The sequence below is a fragment of the Entamoeba invadens genome (genome assembly GCF_000330505.1).
Source record: "Entamoeba invadens IP1 unplaced genomic scaffold scaff_1105074725199, whole genome shotgun sequence".
NCBI lineage: Eukaryota > Evosea > Mastigamoebida > Endamoebidae > Entamoeba > Entamoeba invadens.
This window is the reverse complement of record NW_004440113.1, coordinates 96,960-120,035: the sequence shown is the minus strand read 5'-3', so window position 1 is coordinate 120,035 and position 23,076 is coordinate 96,960. Positions and strand designations below refer to the sequence as shown.

At 31.2% G+C, this 23,076-nt stretch overlaps 9 protein-coding genes across 9 annotated transcripts; 5 read left to right on the top strand and 4 right to left on the bottom strand.

Moving 5' to 3' along the window:
• Positions 1-6,660: 6,660 nt before the first annotated feature.
• On the top strand, positions 6,661-7,629 carry EIN_093670 (hypothetical protein; the record flags this gene model as incomplete). The annotated part of the gene is made up of 1 exon (XM_004253933.1): positions 6,661-7,629. One exon carries the CDS (start codon positions 6,661-6,663, stop codon positions 7,627-7,629), a length of 969 nt encoding a protein of 322 aa, XP_004253981.1.
• Positions 7,630-7,757: 128 nt separating this feature from the next.
• EIN_093660 (hypothetical protein) lies at positions 7,758-10,417 on the bottom strand (the record flags this gene model as incomplete). Its single annotated transcript, XM_004253932.1, has 2 exons — positions 7,758-10,104; positions 10,254-10,417. 2 exons carry the CDS (start codon positions 10,415-10,417, stop codon positions 7,758-7,760), a joined length of 2,511 nt encoding a protein of 836 aa, XP_004253980.1.
• Positions 10,418-12,601: 2,184 nt separating this feature from the next.
• On the top strand, positions 12,602-12,964 carry EIN_093650 (hypothetical protein; the record flags this gene model as incomplete). Its single annotated transcript, XM_004253931.1, has 1 exon — positions 12,602-12,964. The coding sequence occupies one exon, from the start codon at positions 12,602-12,604 to the stop codon at positions 12,962-12,964; it is 363 nt and encodes a 120-aa protein (XP_004253979.1).
• Positions 12,965-13,025: 61 nt separating this feature from the next.
• Positions 13,026-13,980, bottom strand: EIN_093640 (hypothetical protein; the record flags this gene model as incomplete). Its single annotated transcript, XM_004253930.1, has 3 exons — positions 13,026-13,554; positions 13,629-13,737; positions 13,815-13,980. The coding sequence occupies 3 exons, from the start codon at positions 13,978-13,980 to the stop codon at positions 13,026-13,028; spliced, it is 804 nt and encodes a 267-aa protein (XP_004253978.1).
• A 479-nt stretch (positions 13,981-14,459) lies between these two features.
• On the bottom strand, positions 14,460-15,584 carry EIN_093630 (dual specificity protein kinase lkH1, putative; the record flags this gene model as incomplete). The annotated part of the gene is made up of 1 exon (XM_004253929.1): positions 14,460-15,584. One exon carries the CDS (start codon positions 15,582-15,584, stop codon positions 14,460-14,462), a length of 1,125 nt encoding a protein of 374 aa, XP_004253977.1.
• Positions 15,585-15,924: 340 nt separating this feature from the next.
• EIN_093620 (hypothetical protein) lies at positions 15,925-16,914 on the top strand (the record flags this gene model as incomplete). Its single annotated transcript, XM_004253928.1, has 1 exon — positions 15,925-16,914. One exon carries the CDS (start codon positions 15,925-15,927, stop codon positions 16,912-16,914), a length of 990 nt encoding a protein of 329 aa, XP_004253976.1.
• Positions 16,915-17,066: 152 nt separating this feature from the next.
• On the bottom strand, positions 17,067-17,837 carry EIN_093610 (hypothetical protein; the record flags this gene model as incomplete). Its single annotated transcript, XM_004253927.1, has 1 exon — positions 17,067-17,837. The coding sequence occupies one exon, from the start codon at positions 17,835-17,837 to the stop codon at positions 17,067-17,069; it is 771 nt and encodes a 256-aa protein (XP_004253975.1).
• A 2,056-nt stretch (positions 17,838-19,893) lies between these two features.
• On the top strand, positions 19,894-20,502 carry EIN_093600 (hypothetical protein; the record flags this gene model as incomplete). The annotated part of the gene is made up of 1 exon (XM_004253926.1): positions 19,894-20,502. The coding sequence occupies one exon, from the start codon at positions 19,894-19,896 to the stop codon at positions 20,500-20,502; it is 609 nt and encodes a 202-aa protein (XP_004253974.1).
• A 505-nt stretch (positions 20,503-21,007) lies between these two features.
• On the top strand, positions 21,008-23,047 carry EIN_093590 (hypothetical protein; the record flags this gene model as incomplete). The annotated part of the gene is made up of 1 exon (XM_004253925.1): positions 21,008-23,047. The coding sequence occupies one exon, from the start codon at positions 21,008-21,010 to the stop codon at positions 23,045-23,047; it is 2,040 nt and encodes a 679-aa protein (XP_004253973.1).
• Between the last annotated feature and the right edge of the window lie 29 nt (positions 23,048-23,076).

Sequence of the window (23,076 nt, the reverse complement as noted above, 5' to 3'; positions counted from 1 at the left end):
AAATGAATATTGGCTCGACGATATCGATAGTGAAGACGAAAATTGTATAAAAAGTGACCTTCAATTGAAAAATGAACTTGTCAATATTGAACGACTTAATTTTATAATGGACACTCTCGAAAACACTGAAAACGCCTATTTACACATGTCAACAATTCTCACCAAAGCAATAGAAGAAGAAGTTGAAAGACGCGTTGGAAACAGCAAAACGGAACTCGCAAAAAAAGAAAAAAAGGGTTTTTTAATTGTATTAATGGCATTAATTTTTTCACTCGAAGATTTTTCTTCTAATGAAATAACCAAAATATTAGAAGTGATTAAAATTATAACACTTGGAACTTCAATTGAATTGAATGTTTCCACAAAAACTATTGAAAGGCGCATGAAACTTATACATAAAGTTGACAAAAGACGTCTGCAAAATTTGGGTCAACTGAAAACACCCTTTCATTTAATCGCCGATTCACAAACTTACGATGGAGAGACTCACTATTCACTATATGCACGTTTTAGTTTTGACTTTTGCACAACAACTGAAGTAAAGATTAAAATTGGTAACTATTACGGCGAAGGTGATGCACACTCGAGGGTTGAGTGGATTCTTCGTGTACTGTATCATGCAAAACTCAGTTTACAACAACTCAAAGGAATTTCACTTGATGGTACCACATGTAACACAACGATCGGCGTGTTATTAAAAAGTCTTGTTCCAATTGAACATCGAAAGCGCTTTAAACGTAATTATTGTTTTGATCATAGACTGTCGAAGGCATGTGAAAAGGTTGTTGAAGTTAACGAAGGAAGTGTAATAAATCAATTCCTGAATGAAATAACAAATTCTAAATTCAGAAATGCTTGGATCGCTTTCAATAAACAAACCAAGACTGAAATGTGTGCCACCGAAATTCCTAGTACAAGTACAACACGGTTTCTTTTCACTTCATTTGTGACTTCAGCTATTTTTGAAAATTTTGAAAATTATCAACTTTTTTTGAATAAAGAAAATTTCAATTTTGTACCTCAAAACGTATTTGAAAATAAGTTTGGACGCGTTTCGTTAGATGACTCTTTATTCGTCGGAGCGTCTGTATTTTATTGATTACCTGTTCGCGCCACTTAAAATTGTAAGTCAATGGCTTCAAGGAAGAGATGTAAAATTTCCAGTGGCGTATCAGAGAATTTGTGATACAATAAAATATTATATAAATATAAAAACAAAATTGGATGACAAAAACGACAGTTTTTTCGGAACCATGTTATTTATCAGAGAAAATAACAGTGACAACATTGAAGTACTTAGAGGTATTTGTCACGATTTTGTTGTGAGGCTCATTCAAGCGTTGGTTGTGAGATTCGCAAATCCGTTACGTAAATCAACATGTTTTGAAATATTCGAAGAGTACCATCTTAAAGAATATGAACTAGAGATAGACACTTACCAAGATTTTGTTGATCTTCAACAGAGACTGGCGGACCCACAATTGTTAATGAAAATGAAAATGTACATGCTCGAAATGGACATACCACGTCTTGATGAGTACGACGATTTTGCAGATGAAGCAGAATTGATAATGAAGTGGTGTCATGATAATATAAACTCTGTTGATAAAATTAAAGCCAAAATGGATTTAATTTATAAATCGCCTGAAATCAGATGCACAAAGGATCAAAAAGATATAATAGACACGGCTTTTCCAACTGGACATTTCAGCTCTGACTTACCAGGATCAGATGACGGTTCTTCGGCGACAGAAGGAAGTTTAGAAAGCAAAAAAATTCAAATTTTCAAACAAAGAAAATTTTATCGGAATGAAAAAGACAAAAATATAAATATATTTTTGGAACAATGTTCTGAAAATTATTTTACAGCACCAAATGTTTTGAATTTAATGGAATCAAGAGTCGAGTTTCAACGTTTTATTGGTTGCTGTATGGAGCTTAATTTGATAGCCGTAACAACATGTTCAGTCGAACGATCGTTTTCTCTAATTAAAAAAGCATCAAGACCAAATCGTAAAAATTATTCGAGAGAAATCAGAGTCGAGACAAAAGAAAGATTGTCTTTCTTAAACAGAAACACTTCGAGAGATCGATTTGTGCCTTCAGTTCAATGTCAACAACTTACAGAAAGTGAATTGTGAATTTATTTCACTTAATATTTTTTATAATTGAAAACTGTTTATAAATTTAGATTGTTATAGTTTCAGTTTTTAATTTTAACCAAATACAAAATAACTATTAACAATTGATGATATATTTTGTTATAGTTTTTATTTACATATTTAATAAAAATTACAACATCATTTATTTTAATAAAAATATAATATAATAAAAATAATTTTCAGACAGTAAAATAATTATAAATAAAAACTTGCTATTGTGTTGATCAAAAATATTTAAATAAACTTTTGTTGAAACTGAAATAAAAAAAATACATTCTTGTGTGTTTTTATAATAATAAAAGATAATATAAATATCATATGTAATAATAATAATAATAATAATAATAATAATAATAATAATAATAATAATAATAATAATAATAATAATAATAATAATAATAATAATAATAATAATAATAATAATAATAGATAGTTCATTCTTGTTGACATTTGACATAATCTGATTTATTTGTAATACAGTGTATTCAAGTTAAGCAACTACAAGTAAATAATTCGTGTATATACAACAATAAAATCAAAATTTTCACTTGCAAAAAATGATCGTTAGATTTTGAATACAATGAACAATACAATAGTGATATTTATTTGTGTTATATCAACAACATGTTTTTGTTTGTATTAATTAGTTGTAACTAGACAACAAATAATGTAAGCACATTTGTTTTTATAATTGTTTTCAGAATCTTCAAATTGTCAAAAACAGCAAGTACATTTGGATTTGACAAATACAAAAATACAAACTTAACACAATTTAAGTTTCATCTGCTGCAACAACACGTTTTAAATTTGATTGTTTGTACAAAGTAAACGACATAAATAAATTTAGCAATAGATGGCAACAACTCCATTTTAGTAAAACTAATATTGATCAATTAAAAGTAATTGACAAATTGTTAAAATAAATATCAAAACAAGATACATTTAAACAATACATTCAAAAAACTGTTTAACAATAATCTTATTATTTCAGTTGTTTTCAATAATTATATACAATAAAAATGACGTGGATGTTGTATATATTAAACCTTTAACACACTTTTGTCGTTTTATTCAATTGTGGATATATACTTATGTTTATATAAAACAATTTATATAAAATAAAAATGATACTTTTAAAATAAACAAAATTACATTTTAAATTTGAGAACTTTATCAAACTTAACTCGAATAACCAAATTAAATTTAATCAATAATCAACAGAAATAAATTGTGCGATTTATTATTTGTATTATTGTTTTTTGAGCATGTTATTTATGTTTCAGAAAATCATTGCTCTAAGTTTATTACATGTATAAACTTTATACCTTTATAAAAAATTTATTCCAATGCTTTAATAAATTATTAACACTTAACTGATAGCAGTTATTAACAAAATATTTGTATATTGTTGTATATATATAACAAAGAAGTAATTTAAATATTTAATGAAATTAAACCAAAAAGTGATCAATATACACAAATATACCAATTTATACATACATACAATGTATTTTTTCCAATACCAAAGTTAACATACTAAGTTGTGTATGCAACGTGATCTTTAAATACACAATGAACAGTAATGATTGATGCTATGGTTTTATATGTATATTTTATATTAAAATTGATTTTCTTTTTGTAAATATCGATCTATATTAAAAATGATTATATAAATTATATAATATAATAGATACGTTTTTTATAATAAAACAATTTGAATACACGTCTTTTATTAACCACATTATACCACAACCATTTCCTATCTTCTAATTTCCCGTTTTTCATTGACATGTTACTATGTCTTGTTTTAGATTTAACATTTTTCATTAAAATGTAACTTTAAATATGAAATAAACATTGAATTTATTGGCCAGTTTTTGTTTTGCCTGTTGAGTTCTGACTCTGCCACGTACTTAACCACATGTTTATATTCACATTTACGAATAAATAATCATTTTCAACAACCAAAAACACAAAAAATATTTAATATTTTATGGTTCGATTATGGTTTGTTTTCATTAAAAACTCTATTTTCAAGTCATAGTGATTCACGTTAAAATATTCTTTTTCGAATCAGCTAGTCTACATGGTTGGTTAAATATGTGAAATAACATCGGGCGATAACAACGAAATGATGAAGTGTCAAGTGTCATATAACAAAGTAATTTTAATGAAAATATCATTACGGTTTATTTTATGATCAAGAAATCATGGGACTGGTAAATACGAAAACAATTTCTTGCTACAGAAGCTCCACATTTTAAGTGTCAACAATGTGATATAAAAATACAGGAAGTAATCAAAAGTAACTTAAAATGTGCACAACGTAATAGCATGCGTCGATTTAAGCATGCCCGATAAAAATTGATTGTATGGCTGGTATTTTTATTTTTGGAAATTGTATTTTATTTTTATTTGTATAAACCGAATTCAATTTTAATACAATGTTTTTACCTTTTCTGTTTTTTTGTTAAAAGCCATTAAACTATTAATGGCTTTATAAAACAAATCGGGTCTTGTGTTTTTTGTTTTTTTGCATTTGTTTGATATAATATTTCGGGAAATTTACTTTAATTTATTTATTACTATTGAATTATCACTTTTTTTCTGTACTATATTTGATTGTTATTATATGGTTAATTTTTGAGTTATAATATTATCATAATACTTATAAAATAATAAATATAATATAATACATTTTTACATAAAAAATAAAATATATTTTTAGATGGAGAATATAATATGGTATATTAATAATTAAAAATACAATTGTTAATAACTTCTGTACGGCTACGCCACGTATTTCCCTCCTTATGTTTTTTATTTTGCCAAACAACAAAAAAATGTCTAACTCTGTTAAGCATAATAAATGACAATCGAATGCATATTCAATTTTGCAAACAATGAGAGTTTTAAATAAAACAACATAAAAGAGTTGTTTTTATTGTTGTATAATAAAGGTAAAACAATGTCAAACTTCAAAGTATTAGCAAATTGATTTATATAACAACTCAATTTAGCTACTTTAAATAAAAAGTGTATAAAAATGAATTTTTAAATTTAAACAACATAAATTCATCATTGTGTTTTAACGAAATATTCTTTCAAAAACGTGAATTTAAAACATTGTTTAAAAGGTTTTTGGTCCAAATATCTTATTGATGTTTTAGGTATTTTCTTTAAATGCAGTCCAATAACACGAAATTAAAACATGTTTTCAATTCAAAAAAGGTTATAAATTTTATAACAAGTGTAATTATTTTTTTATGTAATTTTTTTATAATTTCAAAATTAATTTTAACATAAATAATATTAAAATTATAACATTTAAAAAAATGTAATAATTTAAATTATTTTTTTTTAATCCAATAATTTTTTTAATTTTTTTAATTAATTAATTTAATTATACTGTTATTATTATTTTATTATACTAATTACTATTTTACTTGTTGAAAAGTTTCTTTACTTTCTAATTTATTTTAGTAAGTAAAATAATTAAAATGAATTTTTAAAACAAGAGTTTTTTATTTAGCTGATGTTTTGGGATAAAGAATCTTTTGTAAAGAAAAAAGTGTCAAAACCGTTGAAAAGTGTTCCAATTTTTAATTCTATTTATGCTTGTCGGAAGACTGGTTGAATATTCTAAGGTGATTACCCGGAATAGCCCGGTTATTTATTTTCATTCAGCAGATTATAATCAAGAAAAGTATGTAAGAAATAATTATACATCTTATAATAAGATCAGACTTAAATAATGATGGACAAACTTGAAATAATAACACCACATCTAGTTATAATACTAGTTTTTTATAAAAAATATAATACATATATAGGTTTACTGATGTAGAAATGATAAAAGACAACAAAAGCCAAATAAAAAAAAATATTGTAATTATTATCGATTTAAATCCATATATTTAAAAAGGCGTTTGTCATTTTGTTTTGTCACTATTAAGACAGTAGTAATGGACACATAAGATTTTTGGCAACTAAAAAACGTATTTTTTGCCGACTAAATTAAGTCCAAATTAAAAATAGATGTTTTTTTGATAATTCCAGTCTAATAATGTTAATGGATGACAGTTTTTATTGAAGTAACAAAACAAAGACCTTTTCTGGCTCCAAATATGTTTTCTTTAGAAAACACTTCTTTTCACTGCTCAAATATACTTCTCTTTTCTCAATGAAAAAGCCTATCCTTCATTATTATTAATTCCTTTAGTAGTAAGTAAAAGAGAAGGGAATTCTTCTAAACAAATATTTATTAACTGCAAATATTGCTTATTAACACACTTGAGTAAAATAACGCACTTCTGTGTTGTTTTATGACAAGTTGACAATTCCATTAAACTTCCGTTTTATTTTACATCATAAAGAGTAAATTAAAATTTAATGACAAATAGTTTTAAATAAGACGCCCATTAGTTCACCGTCACAGTCTAAAAATGTGAAGTAAAGAAACAAAATACAAAAGGGTGACATATCGAAGAATTCAGTCATGCCGTTCTTCCTCAGAAGACAATACACAGAGTTAGAGAAGCTTGTGAAAAGTTCAAACAGTGATATCACAACACTTCTTCCCGTGTTGGATAACACTGAGAAGTCAATTTCCATCATGGACTCCATCATTAAGTTAAGTCACAAAAAGCTTAAAGAGACACAAAGAAGCACTTACTTAGTGTTACTTTACAAAATGTTATTGCGTCGTAATGGAAATCAACTTGCAAGTGAACTTACAGAGAAAAGCGTTGATTTCTCACACTTTGAAATGCCGCACTCGTTCAACACTGAACTCCAAATGTTCGGGAAATTTCTGAATACTAAAATTGCATATATGGCGGACAATCAATTATCTCTAGAAAATGTCAGAGACAACGTCTACTCATTTGAAAAGCTCATCAAAATATTTAGAAGTCAACTAGAGAGCCTTAATTTAATTATTAGAGCCGGTATATATCAAGACTTCTGGGAAAACACAGTCAACTTACTGCCACGCAAGATCCTGTTCTTTGAAGCAAACACCTCTGCAGTCTTTTTATATCAAATCTGTTTGGCTTTGGGGAACATGACACAAACAATGACCACACAACAAGCACTCCAATATATAAAAGCACTCGACGACTTCGAGTTGACTAAAACTAAGTATCTCAAATTGATGAATGAAAAGAAAATTAATGGAACATTCGGAACCTTCCCAAGACAAGGTTTTAACCCCGTGATACCTTATACTTCTCTTATAAAGAATTATATAGAAAAAAGTAAAAGAGTCTTAAATGGAGAAAATCAGTACGAAGACCTCGTCGACTCACTCAAAGAAGAAATAGAAAAGTACTTTAAAACAATTAGTGAAAACTACATTGAAAACACTATGAAAGTTGAGACTTTTTTAAAACGGAATTTTAGTGAATACTTTTTTGCTGTGACGCCACGCAAAGAAGAGAGAAAAGGGGATTTATTTGTTGATTAATTTTGTATGTATATTATGTCTTGTTATTTGTTATATTATAAATATATTATAAATATTATAATATATTATAATATATTTTATTTATATAATATATAAATAAAATCGAGCAAAACAATAACTATATAAACTTAATAGCATACCTTGCCAACAGCTACAACTCCAATTTTTGTCCCACATACTACTACCTTATTTTTCATATCAACAGCAGTAAACGACGACTCTGGAACATTACACGCCAACTGACAAACTTCTTTATAAGTCTTCATTGAATACACTTTAACAACGGAATCACTACAAGCAGCCACAAAATGGTCTTGATCCGTCGATAATGCCTCGACGCCATTTTCAAGAGAGATAACAGGCAATTTGAGCATTCTACTGTCCCATACACACAACACCTTTTCACTTCCGAAGCTTGAGAAGTATATTTGGTTCAATTTGTTGATACCAACAACACCACTTTTATGTGGTTTTAACTCTGCGATGCGTTTTTTGTCTCTGATGTCCCACAAATGGAGTGTTCTATCTGAAGATCCTGATAAATAGGTGAATTCATTGAATGGACATGCGGCCGTCACTTTCTTCGAATGTTCCTCGTACGAACAAATGATGTTTTGTCTGAAGTTTTGGTACTTCACTATTTGGACGTTGTCGCTCCACGTCATGAACTCGTAGTTCTTCATAGGAAAGAACCCGTCGATTCTCCCCGCGATCGAATCGAAGATGACAGGCTCTTTATTATCTTCGATGAAGTACTTTACTGTGCCTCGTTTGTATGCGACGCAGATGGTGTTTTCAACAAACGCAGTGAATATGACTGACCCATTTGGGCCAAGTAATCCCCGGCCAGTGATTGGGTTAGCGTTCAAATCAAAGACTTTGACCTTCCGATCAGAAGACCCAGACACAAAGAAGTCGCCTTCTGTGTTTAACCCAACGGAATGCACCACGTTGTTGTGCGCATTGATAGTGATCATGTCCTTCTTGTCATTTTCTTCTTCAATTTCCGTTTGAAAGGTGGAAGCCACGGAGAAGTCGTAAGTCAAATCCTCTTTAAGTTCTTCGATTTGTAACGTCTTTGACTGTGTTGGGAAATTGCCGTAATTTGGGATGAAGTTGCGAGAGATCTCGTGGCCGTTTGATGTTGTGGAAGTGCGCGTGGTGTCATAGAACTCTTCAATACTCTCTTCATCGTTGCGACTTCGTTTCTCAAGACTCTCATCAGTCTTCGTCCGTTTGTCTTGCGCCTCCATATCGTCTTCCGAAGTCGTCATATTGGACAGAAGGGAGTACATCTGCTTGCACGTCGTTCGTAAATTTCTGACGTCCTTTTTGCTCAGCATCAAACAGATTTGGATGAGGGACGACCTTTGCATAGTCACAAAGAAGGAATGACCGATTGGCTTGGACTTTTCACGAACAGAGAATTGGAGTGTGGGGAGGCGATGTGTCATCTCGGCGTTGGAAGACCCAAGACTTTCTTTGATGCTTGTTAAAAACCGCTTCATAGTGTTTAAGGAGAGGCCAGACGTCTTCTCTGTGAAATCGATTTCGAATTGGACGTTCCAATACCCGTCGATGTCTTTTAAGATCATCACATAAGCGTTATTAAAGAACGAATAATTGAACTCTTCGTTGTTGTCGAGGAAGTGCGCAGTCGATTTCAAATGGTACAGAACACACTCGTCCGAGTAATAAAATGCGGAGACGTTGATCTTGTCGGTGATGTTGCCGTGTTGACTGTTAGGGTTCTTTAACACGAAAAATCCAATGTCTTTGTCGGAGTATTCGACGAGTCTGAAACTGTTTTTGAATACACATTCAATCAACGTGTCGGTGTTCAAGTGCATTGCAACACGTTTGCGGAACATGCCAGAACAAAATAAATTGATTTCGTCTTTCAGTCTTGAAATTTCTGTGATGGTGTAATCCTCCGTTTGTATGAGAACAGACCCAACAGTCCTTTTCTGGATCATTGCTTCAAACCCTTTTCTCTCTAATATAACGTATTCGGGGACTTCGACATTAATTAGGGTTGGAAGCTCTGTGAGGGTTTTGAAAATACGGATGTCGTTGGTTGCTTGTCGTCGGAGACCTTGTTTGACGTCGGTTGGATGGCACCAAGGGATTGGCATAACTTTAGAAACGGCAGTTATTTTCACGTATTGTGTAGTCATTCGTTCGAAGATGTAACACAAGCACAAGTATTGGTTATCACGAAAGGGGATCACTTTGGATCGATTGTCAGTGATACTAAAAAAGATGTGGAAGGATTTATTGTTGCTCACATTGATCACAGTCTGCTTCAGACAAACAGCGACTTTGTTCACTCCCAAAATGTTCATTTCGATTTCGAGTATTGTTTCTTTGGGTGTTATTGAGATAATATTATACTTCGTGATAAACGGATTTTGTTGACAGTACATCAGGGAAGATATGTAATTGTCCAACATGCTTTTATTTGCTTCAATAACACTACATGATTTCACTATGTAAAGTCTATATTATGATTCATTTTTTTCATTCAGAGGAAAATCATTAAATGCTTTTATTTCGTGTGTTTTAATGTCTTTTTTATATTATAAAATATCGATATTGTCTAAAACAATTAATAAATAACAAACTGGTCCGATGGGTCTTCATAGGAAAAAGAATTGTCAAGGGAATAGGACCCTTTCCGACTCTTCACAGGGGAAGTCCATGACTCTTGCCAAAAAGCAGAGTCGTGTGGGTACTCGGCCACTTTACCGAAAAAAGAGACCATTTCCTCTGGGGTGGTGTGGTTCATGTTAGTATTAAATGTGGCAACAAGATGTGTTTAATGAACGAATAATTCGAAAAGTAAAAAGGTCAATAAAATTTCGATATTTGATTCAACTTAAATATTGTGGAAGATTTGGGAGAAGTGAACAAACTAAATATGCTTCAGCCGTTAGGTGAAACAACCAAAAATAAAGATTTTGTTATTCAATGAAATGCCTGGAATTATGCTTTTATAGTCAATCATTTACCTAATATATTTTTTGAATTGAATAATACAGTATTGTTGTATTTTAAATTTAACCTAATAATTAAAATGTGTTTTCAAATGGATTTTTTTCGTGTTTATTGAATCAAAACACCATCTTTTTTTTTCGCAGTAACTGTCAGATTTTTTATTAACGCTCGCTTTCATTTTTGCTCTGATATAAAATAATTATAAGTAAATTTTTAATCAACATATAATTATTTGAATATTTTTTATCAGAGTCTAATAAATTAGATAGCAAGACAAAAAAATATAATGAAAATGTTTAAAAAGAAAAAGAATTGAGTAAAAATGTTAATTTTTTTTTAAAGTAAAACAATGATTATGGGGTGTTAGATACAACTTCTCGATCTATTTCATTTTTATTGGTTGAAAAAATGGACAGACAACTATTAATAATAAACAACGTTTTTGACAGGTTTGTGTCATTTTAGAAAAAAAAGTTTAAATAATAAATTATTAAAAAGTATCAAGTTTTTAATAATTGCGAATTAGTAAAAAATGAGATTTATTTATTTTTGGTTTTTCACCTTCAAAAGTATTTTTATTATTTATATCATCATGTTAAAATGGTTAATTTATGGTTTAGTTTTTATAGTTTTTTTTTTTAAGTCTTAACTATTTTTTCTATATTAAGTACATATTTAATTTTTTCTTTGAGAAGTTGACTTTATTCCAGACAATTTAAGTAGTTTTAATTATTAGTATTTATTATTGAAAAATTAACTATAGAATATATTAATTATGTGTCATATTTTTTATTGTATATAATAAAGATAAATAGTATTTAATAATTTTTATAATTAACGAATGACCGATTAAAGAACCATGTTTATTTCTAATGTTTAATTTTTTTAATTTTTATAAATAGAAATCAAAACTAAAATAATCATTTTTTATATCAATTTTTTTATATAATTAATATATTATTAATATATTATTAATATATAATTAATCATCAAAAGACTTTAAAAAAAATGAAAAAAAATAAATATAAGAAATATTTTTTTTGTGATTGTGATAATAATATAAAACAAATAACAGTCACTAAGTCTTATGTTAGACTTTTATAAATAAAATTTAATTCAGTTAAACTATTTTATAGTTTAATAATTTCGAACCAACACAATATAAAACATGACAATAATTTTTAATTAAATTATAAAATGGTTTAATTTAATTAAAAAATTTATTCAAAAGACTTACATAAGGAACAGTTTTGCATAAGGCGAAATGACAATACTGTATTTTTCGAAATAGTGTAGTTTTTTTTTTTAATTATATAATAGTTGTTTTGTAATTTAATAATTAACAATTGTTTTAATTCTTTTTTTCAATTAAAAACAAAAACGATAAAATATTTTAAATAACAATAATTTTTAAATTTATTATATTTATGATATATAATACTATAATATATAGTTTTTTAACAGAATTATTCTATTTCTACAAATAAAAATTGTTATAATTCGGCGACAAATAATTATTTTACATAAATTAAAAATAGATTTTTGTTATTTGTTATTATAATAAAACCGATTATTTTTATTTTTTTTCTTTTTTTATTTTTTTTATTCAATAAAAATAATAATTGGTATATATACTATAAATAATTATAAAAAAACTATCAGGGAAGTTTAAATAAAATTGGAAAACAAATTATATAATAGAACAAATTTGTTAGTTTTTAACTCCAGTTTCGGTTATGATATATAACGAGTAAAAAATGGTCAATGTGTAATGTTGACTATTTTTTGAAAAACATTGATTCTTTGAGAATAAAGACCTCCATGAAGATGAGTGATTACTTTAACCTCTGTGCGGACTTTGTGGTTTTTGTTTTCATTATATTTTATTGAAAAGGATGATGAACAAAACTCAGTTGTGTAAATGTTGATCATTTTGTTGGTTGTTCTATCATACGGTAGTGAAGTTGATTACACAATGACCATTTTCAATGTCGACCAAGGTGCTGTTATAATTGACAAAATTGAAATCAACCCACCGACATTTAAAATTTATGAGAATTTCACTATCAATGTGACATTCACAAGCAACTATGGCTTGCAGGATTTATCACTCTCCTGGAAAACTGCAAAATCTTGTGCGGCTCGGTATTACTTCAGTGATGTAGAATTGAGTACACAAATAAACACTCCTACAAAGCCTGGGACACACACCATTACTTTAGAAAACCAAATCCACTCGTGGTGGCGACTTGGTGGGTGGTATTACTTTTACTTGCAGTTTGAGGAAGATGGCAAACGGTCGACACAAGTTCAATTCTGTGTGTACGTATATAAGTGATCTATCGCATTCATTTGTTTATTACGTATATCTGTAATTCAATAACACAAAAAGAAGTGACTTAGAACAACATAAAGACGCACATCGCAAGCAACACAAAGTACTCAACTGCAGCAGACTGCACAACGATGTAGTTGTAATAGTAAGGGAAATAGCCCGGTATCTCCGCCGTCACATATAACAGATATTGGTTCTTTGTGTTTGGTAAGTTGAAGTTAATCATCGCCAGACTCATGTTGTCTTGTGGGAACATCACATATGAATTCGTTGACATCTCCGCGACATTAGCGAGTAAACAGATTGATCCCATAATTGGGTTTTCAGTGTTAGCCAACAGTTTCATTTTAAATTGAGTGCTTTCCTTTGTGATGATCTGAGAGTCATTGTCTCTCAACAAGTCCCACATTGCATACACGGGGTGTTCTCCGGTCTTGTGTGTTTTGTCGGGGTCGTCTGTTTGGGTCAACGACTTAGTCGCAACTTTCGGCGTAAATGAAGTTTGAATGAATGACCTTCGGGATGTACTCATTTGAATGACACCATCACAGTATTTAGCTAATTGTTTACTGCACTCGTTTATCGACACGACTCTACAAATCAGTTTTAATATTTCTTTGTATTATTAATGTTTTAAATTTGTAAATGATTGTTTACCACAACAAACGTTTTATAAGAGTTTTCTATAGGTTGCGTCACGGAAGTCGCAATTGGGATTGTGTATGAGGTGGAAAGAATATTACCAGCGGTATAAGTTTGTACGGTTATCGCCAAGTCTGTTTATTAGTGTATTATCATAAAAAGTACATTGTATTTAATGTATCACATCCACTGCTACACAATAAAGACAAACAATTTCCCTCTTCGCAGTTAAACAAATTGAACCAGTGTGTTTCTCCGTTTAAATCGAAAGTGTATTGTACCTTGGTGTCGATGAATTCCGCTTTATAATATTCGTTGACAACTCCATCGAGTGCAAAAACGTTCAATATCAATAGTATGAGAAATGAGACAACCATTACTTTATTAAGTTCAACTTTCAATTTTGCGCATCAACTAAAACAACTAGATAGTACTATAAATTAACTATATCTTTAATTATATTTGAAAGTGTATTTTGTATCTATATTTAACCTATTCTTTTTTTTTTCTGAACCAGTTTCCCATTTCTGCATAAAATAACTATTATCCAATAGTAAAAAAGTAACTTTTGGGATGAAAGTGGCTTTCATCCCAAAATATTAGATAAATTGGACTTTTTATTTCGTAGTTTTTTACTTCCATTTATTGGCTTGTACTATATTATTTTAATAATAAATTAAATTATTTGATATAATACTACTTATATCGGAGACCATTTTTTGTTTTCATATTTTTTTCTCTATAATATAAAGAAAGAACGAAAACTAGATTCCGTTAAAAGTATTACTATACTTTATTATAATTAAAACTAACAAGCGTACCACAAGCAGACAACGAAAACCACACAAATAGACACTTACAAAAACCATTTATTTTCGAGGCATTGGGCCGCCGTTGCTCTTTCATTTTCATTATATCTAAGCATAGGAAGTAACAATTCTGCGATTCTCGTAGCCTCGGTCTGTGGGAATTTATATTTCTCTGTCAACACCATATTGAGTGCCCAGAATTTGAGGTGTGTGTTTGGGATCTTTTTCAGTACATAATCGGACGTGAAGTATTTTCTCTTTACAGGACTTTTGTCAATCATTTCTTTCGGGAGTGGTCCGAGTAACTCGATGAACAACGCAAAGTGATCTTCGACTTTACTGTATTGCATTGTCTGTTTTGGAGAGAACAAGAAGTCTCCCGTCAGCAATTCGAATATGACGCACGCGTGTGACCAGATATCAGCGGGACATCCCCAGTGTAATCCCAACATGACTTCTGGGCATCTATATTGTCGCGTTTGGATGTCATTAGTGAATCGTTCATTGACCCAATTAGCATTACCGAAGTCAGCAAGCATCACTTGAATGTTCTGTGCTGGGGGGACCATTGATCTTTTCTTCACGTGATTGATATCGATGATGAAGTTCAAGAGGACGTTCTCTGGTTTCAAGTCGGTGTGAATAAGACCGCAGACGGTGTGTAAGTAGTTCAAAGCTATTAACACTTGTTTAGAAATCTCTTTAGTGATGTCCAAAGGGATTCCCCTGTAGTGATATAGTCGAATGAGTGATAATAAATTCGACCCACCAACTTGTGTAACTATACACATATGAATTCCATTCAATCCCCGGTGTTGAAAAGAGTCGATTAGATGTAAACAGTAATATCTCATATTCGGATCGTTCACGGAAATCTTCCTTAAGATCTCGATCTCGTCTTTGGCAGTCTCAGTGTACTTCTGTGCTGATCTCACGACTTTCATCGCTCCATTGCACGTCGCCCCAGTCACTTGATCGGTGTATTCTACCAGCCACACCGTCGAAAAATGCCCCCACCCCAACTTCTCTTTCACTACATACTTCTTATTGAAGACTTCATTCAACCGCACTTGGTGATACCCACCATACCGATAGTCACTGACGTCCTCGACGTCGTCCTCCTCATCCATATCACTCAACGAGTCAGAGTCCGAGTCGTAATGGGGGTCCATTCTATTGCGCGCATTTTCAAGTTCTTTAAACCCTTGTGCAAGTTTGAGGACGTCGACTTAAAATGTCGAACTGTTTTCTCCCAAAAACAAGGGTTTCACAAATTAAGACGAGTTTTCTGGAAAAAACTGATTCTAAAAAATTAATTAGTTATTTTTACCATAACTCTAGTTTGTTTATCAAATACTATTATAATATAATTATAATATTATAATAATCACTGTATTATAGTTAATTAATTGTAATACAGTGATTTATAAAGAGACTAATAAAAGAGAAGGAAATGATGAGTAAAGTCAACAAGGTAGATTTAAAGAGACAACTTGAACAATGCAACACACAATGAAAAGAGCAAGGGACGTGGCTATTCTTGTGTTATTGAGTTTCTTGTGTGTGTTGGGGAAGTATATCACAAATGATCAACGGCAATACGTCAATAGTTTCTATGGCGACAAATTTAGTGTTGACGAGGACTACCCCGATGAAGTGGACGTTTACTCGTACGCCGACTTGAACGAAAGTCTTGGCATACCTCAACACTATAAGAACACGTTCTACCCCGATAAACTCTTTTTGGCTATCATACACACCATTCCTAGTAAGTTACATCACGTGGAGAAAACACGACAGACATGGTGTAATCCCCAGTACCAAAACGAATTTGGGATGAAGTGCATCTTTGTGTTAGTGAGGGAAACAGTCGAGAAGAAGAATATGACTGGAATAGTCTCGAGTCTGAATAACACATATCACGACTTGTATTACATTGAAATGCCAAATTTGAAAGAGCACTGGTTCACACTACAACAGAAGAATGTCAACGCTTATATATTAGCAAAAACACTCTTCCCAGACTATCTGTTTTACTCCAGAGTCGACGACGAAATCATTGTGACAGTGGACACCCTTGCCGATCTCTTAGTCAGTCTCCCTAAGAAGAACACCGTCGTCGGAGAGTTTGTAAGACACCGCCCTAACAAAAATGTAAAGAACAAATACTACGACCCACTCGCTATTAACATCAAAAAGTACTTCTTCTTCCCAGCCGGATATCTTTCTATATGGTCGAGTGATATCATCGACTTCATTGCGTCTTGGGAAAACTATTATACTATTGCTCCAAGCTCACTGGAAGACCCCGGCTTCGGCCATTTTCTATACAAATACTACACTACTACTAACAACAAACTCTATTTTGTGACACCAGAAAAGTGGGGCGGAAACACTGGAACGCATTACGGAGATTACATGGTCTTCCATGACCAACGTGGTCGACTGAACCAAACTAAAATCTTGGAGAGAAGAATAGCTGATGGGCATTTCGTCAATTGAAAAGACTTTGTTACTTTTCAATTCACTCCATTGTTGTATTACACAAACATCTAGTAAGTTAATATTAGTTTAATTATTATAATTCAATGGTATAAACATATACAATACAATAGTACTTTAATAATAAATAAATTAGAATAAATAAGTAGACTCTACATCATAAAACAGACGTTGTTGTCCTCTTCGGCGAACGAAGTGATCTTCATCGTTGTCTTCTGTTCGTTCTTTATTTGGTCGAAGTGGCACAACGCGAATGTTAAGTTGGAGAAGTCGTCATTCTTCTTCACGACAACTTCATCGAACAAATGTGACTCTTTTAACTTGGGGAACATCACTTGAGGTACAACCTTCCTTTTCATCTTGTTCTTCTCCAACTCTGCACTGCGCGATAATTTATAACGACTGCGCGAAGTGAAATTCGTCATTTTCATTCGATTGACATCATCAATTGCACTGTGTTCACTCTTTGCATGAACTGGTGTATAGACGGCCCAAGGAGTAGTTGCTGGTGATACTCCAATCGTCCCCACTTTGACTGCGGATTGTTCTAAAGTTGCTGAGCTCGTTCTCATATGTGCAAATGGGTTCTTCATTTTTGACATGAGAGGTGACGTTGAAAATGAAGGTCTTTCGACCTTGACTCGATCAGAAAGTGGAGAGTCCTCTATTGTCTTGTCATTCAAATTTTTGAGGAAGGCACCTTTCTTGAATATTGGAACGATCGGGTGCACTTTGCCTTTCTTCTCCATTTCAGTTGCATTTTTAAGGACTAAAGGACTCTTTGCTTTAAAAGTGGTTGGCATGATAGGAGTTAAAAAGTCGGAGTCGGGTGGTGAATGTAACGTAACTTTTGGGAAGGGGCTCAAGCTCCTAAGAGAAGAGTCGTGGAGATCAGTTGGACACACCACTACACAAGACGACATATGGTTTTAGAAGATAAAAGGGTTTTTAAAAGTTATTTTTCGACTGCCGGAGTAAAACTGATTTTGTGACATAATTTTGTCATCAAAGACAAAAATAGAGTAGTTTTACACGAAACAATGATAATACACACTAAAGAATGGCACTTTCCTTTCTATTGGTCTTTGAATAATATTAATATGGTTATTTTGTTATAATATTATAGTAAAATAGATGGTAGGACAAAATAGTCAATTGTACTCTTTCGTAGGCCACAATTGACAACAATTTCGAGTGTCACCTGAAAATAGAATTGTGAGAGTTGTTTTTATTTCAAACAAAAAGAATAAAAGTTGTGGCAAATGAATGTATATATATAATCAGGAAATACACGTCATTGGCTATATGATAAAAATTGTTTGAAATTTCAAGAGGGTTTGAAAAGAACAGAAAACCTTTTTTTGTGAAAACAGTTTTAAATGATATACACGTAAAAAATCAGGAAATTTGTCCTTATAACTACAACGTCGTAAGGACAATCAAAAAGATTGTTTGAAGTTTTGAATAAAATAGGCAGAATTGTGTTTATTGGTTTAAAAAAAGTTGTCTCTCGTTCTATTTGGTCTTTTGATATACAAAAATCAGGAAAAGTTCGTAATAAACAATTTATAAAGGAAACTGATATTTGTAGTAGTTAAAGAATGCTATTAACAAATAGTAAAACAATTGTTATTGTAATAGTTGTTATTAAATAAAATGTCGTTATTTATTTTATCATTTTTTAGACGAATTAATTATGGATGGCATTCCAGATCTAAACCAGGCAAAATAAAAAAGTGTTTCTTTGGAAAAAAAATAAACATGTAAATTCACAAATAATACCTAAAAATCTACTGGGTTGGCATATTGTATTTGAAATAAAAATTGTTAGTTTATAATACACAATGTAAAAATTTCATACACATCGTATTATTTAATCAAAACGATTTATACACAAGTTTTTTTTGCTTGTTGCTTCGAATGGGTTCATTAATTTTTAAATAAAAGTGTTATTATTTTTTTCGTCTAGCCATTCTAATTAGCTAACAAATATTGAAATGGTGTGTGAAAACAAACAATTTGTCCATTATTGATTGTGGTTTTGTTGAGTACTTTTAATGTTTCACAAACAATTAATTGTTCATTCAAAAACAGAACAAAAATAAAAGAAAAGTCATTATTATGGAATTCTTATTAAATATAAACAAATTAAAGAGAGTCATTATTTTAACTTTATCAAGTACATTTCATCAAACTGTAAGAAATGTAATGTTTCGAGTAACCACTCTTAGAAAATTATTTCATTGTTTCAGTTTTTTTCACAATTAACCTAATGCCCGTTGTTTTCACATAATTGTAGCCATTTCTTTCTTATAACTTTAAAAGACTGACTCAGTGCTAAAAATGTTTCAAGTGAGTTTAAATTTATATTATGACATAATTAATACCATATAAAGACCAACAGAAAATAGTCTTACAGCAAGAAAATTGTCGTACACTTGTGATTTTAGTATCAAAAAAACCAAAAAATCGGGAATATTTTTTCACGTATAAAATTTGACTAAACAATCAGAAAAAAAATTGGGTTTTGAAAAAATAAAAACCCGACTTTATACAGAAAAAAACCTTAAAACCATGTGTACGACTATTTTCTGCTGTACGACAGTTTTCTGGTGCTCTTTATAATAAATATAATGTATTTTATAAATTCAAAATTCAAGTTTTTTTTAACAACTGAATGAAAAAAAAATCAAATACAATAATTAGATTAATTACAAACCCTAAAAATCTATTTTAATGAATTATACTTAATGACAAAATTGTTATAAATTACTATATATCATTATTGGTACAAACAGACCGACGTGTTGATACGTCAAACTTGTTTTTCAATTCAATATGAATAAATTAATAATTATAATACATTAATAATAATATAAACTATATGCAGACCAGAATGACACTCAAAAAGGGTTAAGAGTGACACGTTGCTCCAATAATTCAGAAGAATAAAAAGGTGATGACAAACTTCAAAGAACAATGGCCACATTACACTTTGAAGTTAACACCAAACCAGTCGACATTCCAAATGAAGGAGAAATTACTATTCACCACCTTGCACTCGAAGGCAAAGAGACTACAAAACTCTTCTTACAGACAAAAGACGAGGAAGGCGAGAAAGACGTCAAGATCCTCTTAGCGACACTTTCAGAACAAATTCCACAACATTCTCTTGAAATTCCAATTTATGGCGAAGACGCAAAACTCTATTGTGAAGGCAAAGGCACTGTCTATGTACTTGCCACTCAATACGCTGATGATGGTATGGAAGGTCTTGAAGAAGATGATTCTTCTGAAGAAGAAAATCAGAACGGTGAGTTCGTTCCAGCAAAGAAGATGGAAGAAGAAAAACCAAAAGAGGAGAAGAAGGCTGAGAAGAAAGTCGAAAAGAAAGAAGAGAAGAAGGCTGAGAAAAAGGAAGAGAAAAAAGAAGAGAAAAAACCAGTCCCAAAGGAAGAGAAGAAGGTTGAAAAGAAGGAGGAGAAGAAACCAGTCAAAAAAGAAGAGAAAAAGGAAGACAAAAAAGTCGAAAAGAAAGAAGACAAAAAGCAAAACAAGAAGCAAAACAAAAAGCACAATAAACACTAAGACAATGATTGAAAGTATTTAAGTCATTTTGAATTGTTAGTTCCTTTTCCACTGGAACTATTTATTAGTTGTAAATTGTAATTTTAAACCTCAATTATATATTTCAAGATCTTTTGAGATTGGGTACTTCTGTTCAATGACTAAAAAATAGTTATTGGGTTTTCTTATAGTTAAACAGGTTAGTTTATAATAAATTGCCATTAATGGTTATTATAATTAGTTTTTAAATTAATACTTATTATTAATAAATAATCTTTATAATATAATTATTAATAGAAAAAGTCATATATTAGTTCAACTTTTAATAATATATTATTATATTTCAACTACATTTTTATTGGATAGAAACTTGTAATGAAGTAATATATAAAACTAATAATAAAAGTATAGTATAATATAATATAGTAATAAAACAAATTAAAGAGAAACAAAAAAAATAAACATCATTAAGGTTCAAGGTAAAAAAAGGATATGACTAGTAAAACATTGAACTGAAAATAAGAAGATGAAAAGAGTTGTAGCCATTTGCTTTACTAATACCCACGTTGGAGCGTCATACTACCAAACTAACAATGTGAAGACTGAATTGATGAGACCGATTCCTTTTGCGATCTCATTTACTGATAATAAAATCAATGTGTTTGGCGATGCGATGAAGCAGAAACAGTGTTTGTCTGGGCTATGTGATACAGAGAAATTGGGGATTAAAATTAATAGAGATGAAACGACCCGTAAATTTGTCACAAACGTCTTTGAGTTGTGGGTAGTCATGGTCTGCGAGTTGAATAACAAACTTACTCAAATATTAAGTAATGAAGGGTTAGAAGCGATATCATATTTAGTCACAATACCAGAAGGCTGTGACCAACTTCTGAAAGACGTAGTATCACTTGCGTTCAAAAAGAATGGAATGGATGTGTGCAGGATAGTGACAAACGACATAGCATGCGCCTTCAATTACGCTAAGATAGAAATCCCACGCATGTTCGAACACAATTCCTTTGAGAAACACTGGGAGGTTGTTGTTATTAATTTGGATGATAGATACACCGCCGTCTCACTCTTTGATATTTCTATTACAAAAGTCACAAAAATTTATATGGACAGACTCCAATTGGGACAACAACATTTTGCACGACGGCTGTGTGAAATGGCGTTGAAGAGTCCATTAGAAAGTGACGATGTTGATGACTGGAATTTTAAAATGCGGAAAAGAGTTGATGAATTCTACGACGCTATCAATATGTTTAGTGATGTCAATGTCAGCAAATCGTTTGTTAAAGACGAAGAAGACAATTACATCAATTTCAGTCGAGAAGAAGTCGAGAATCTTTTTATTAATGAGGACAATTCAATAGCCAATTTAGTCGACAGTGTCATTCAAACTGGGAGAGCTATTAAGAAAGAAGTTGGGATACCAATAGAAGAGGACAAAGACATTGTTCTGTGTGTTGTTGGGATGCACAAAAACAGTTTTGTCGAGAAGACAATAATAGAGAACTTGTCGAGTAAATATAGAGTCGCAAATAACATGTCTATTAATGCCAAGACTGTATGTTTAGAAGGTGCTGGCTATCTAGCGAAGAAGATGGAGTTAAAGAATAAGAGTGATCATCAATTAATGGAGGAGTATGACTCTAACAAATTTGTCGAAGTCGATTGTGTGATTCCACCGCAGCAATTTACTATGAATAACTATGGAGCCTTCCCCGAGAAGTACGTCTTAGCAAGTGAGTGTATTAAGTTACCAAATGGAGAAAAACCCTTTGAAGGGCAATTGGTGATATTTGAAAACAATAAAATTTATGGTGAAGACTATCAACTTCAGAATTATCACACTGGTGTTGGACTTGTTGAATTAAAACCAGAAGAAAAGTATGAGGAGTTGTATATCAAATTGAGTAAGTACTTGTGTTGCTTCGGACCAGTCACGTCATGGCATGACGGGAACAACAAAGTGCCTTATTTGGAGAGAGCGGAAAACTATGGACCGAGTGACAAACAGTTGGTCTTTGATCAGACTAAGGCAGAAGATATTGAGTGCGACGCTTTTTATGAGATGAAAACAGAGAAGTGTACTATTGAAAAGATTTCATATAATTTTGATGAACAATATATGACGAGTGTTAAACCCGAACAAATGTTGTCTGATAACTTTGAAAGTGTTCTTGATAGCATGAAAAAGGGATGGGGGAATAGAAGTGTCACGTCAAGTCAAAGTGATGTTGTAACAATACAGCACCAATTTGAGTTACATGAAATGCAATACAACATGGACTACGCACAACTCGACATATTACTCATGAACGTCAAGCAACAGAAATTGAAAGTCAGCCAAGTCTTGTCAATAAAGTCCCAAATACAAAACAAGGAGATGCCAGAACTCGCACAAAAGCTTGAAAAGGCGGGTCTCAAAACGGAAAAGCTGGAAGTTAGAAGGGCGATGTTGGCAATGTTCAAAAACAATTTCGACAACCCCGAAAAACTCCAAGAAGACTGGAACTTGTTGAAAAACGCAAAGGAGAGCTTGTTACCAAAAGAATAAGTGACTTACTACCTTAGTATGGACAATCT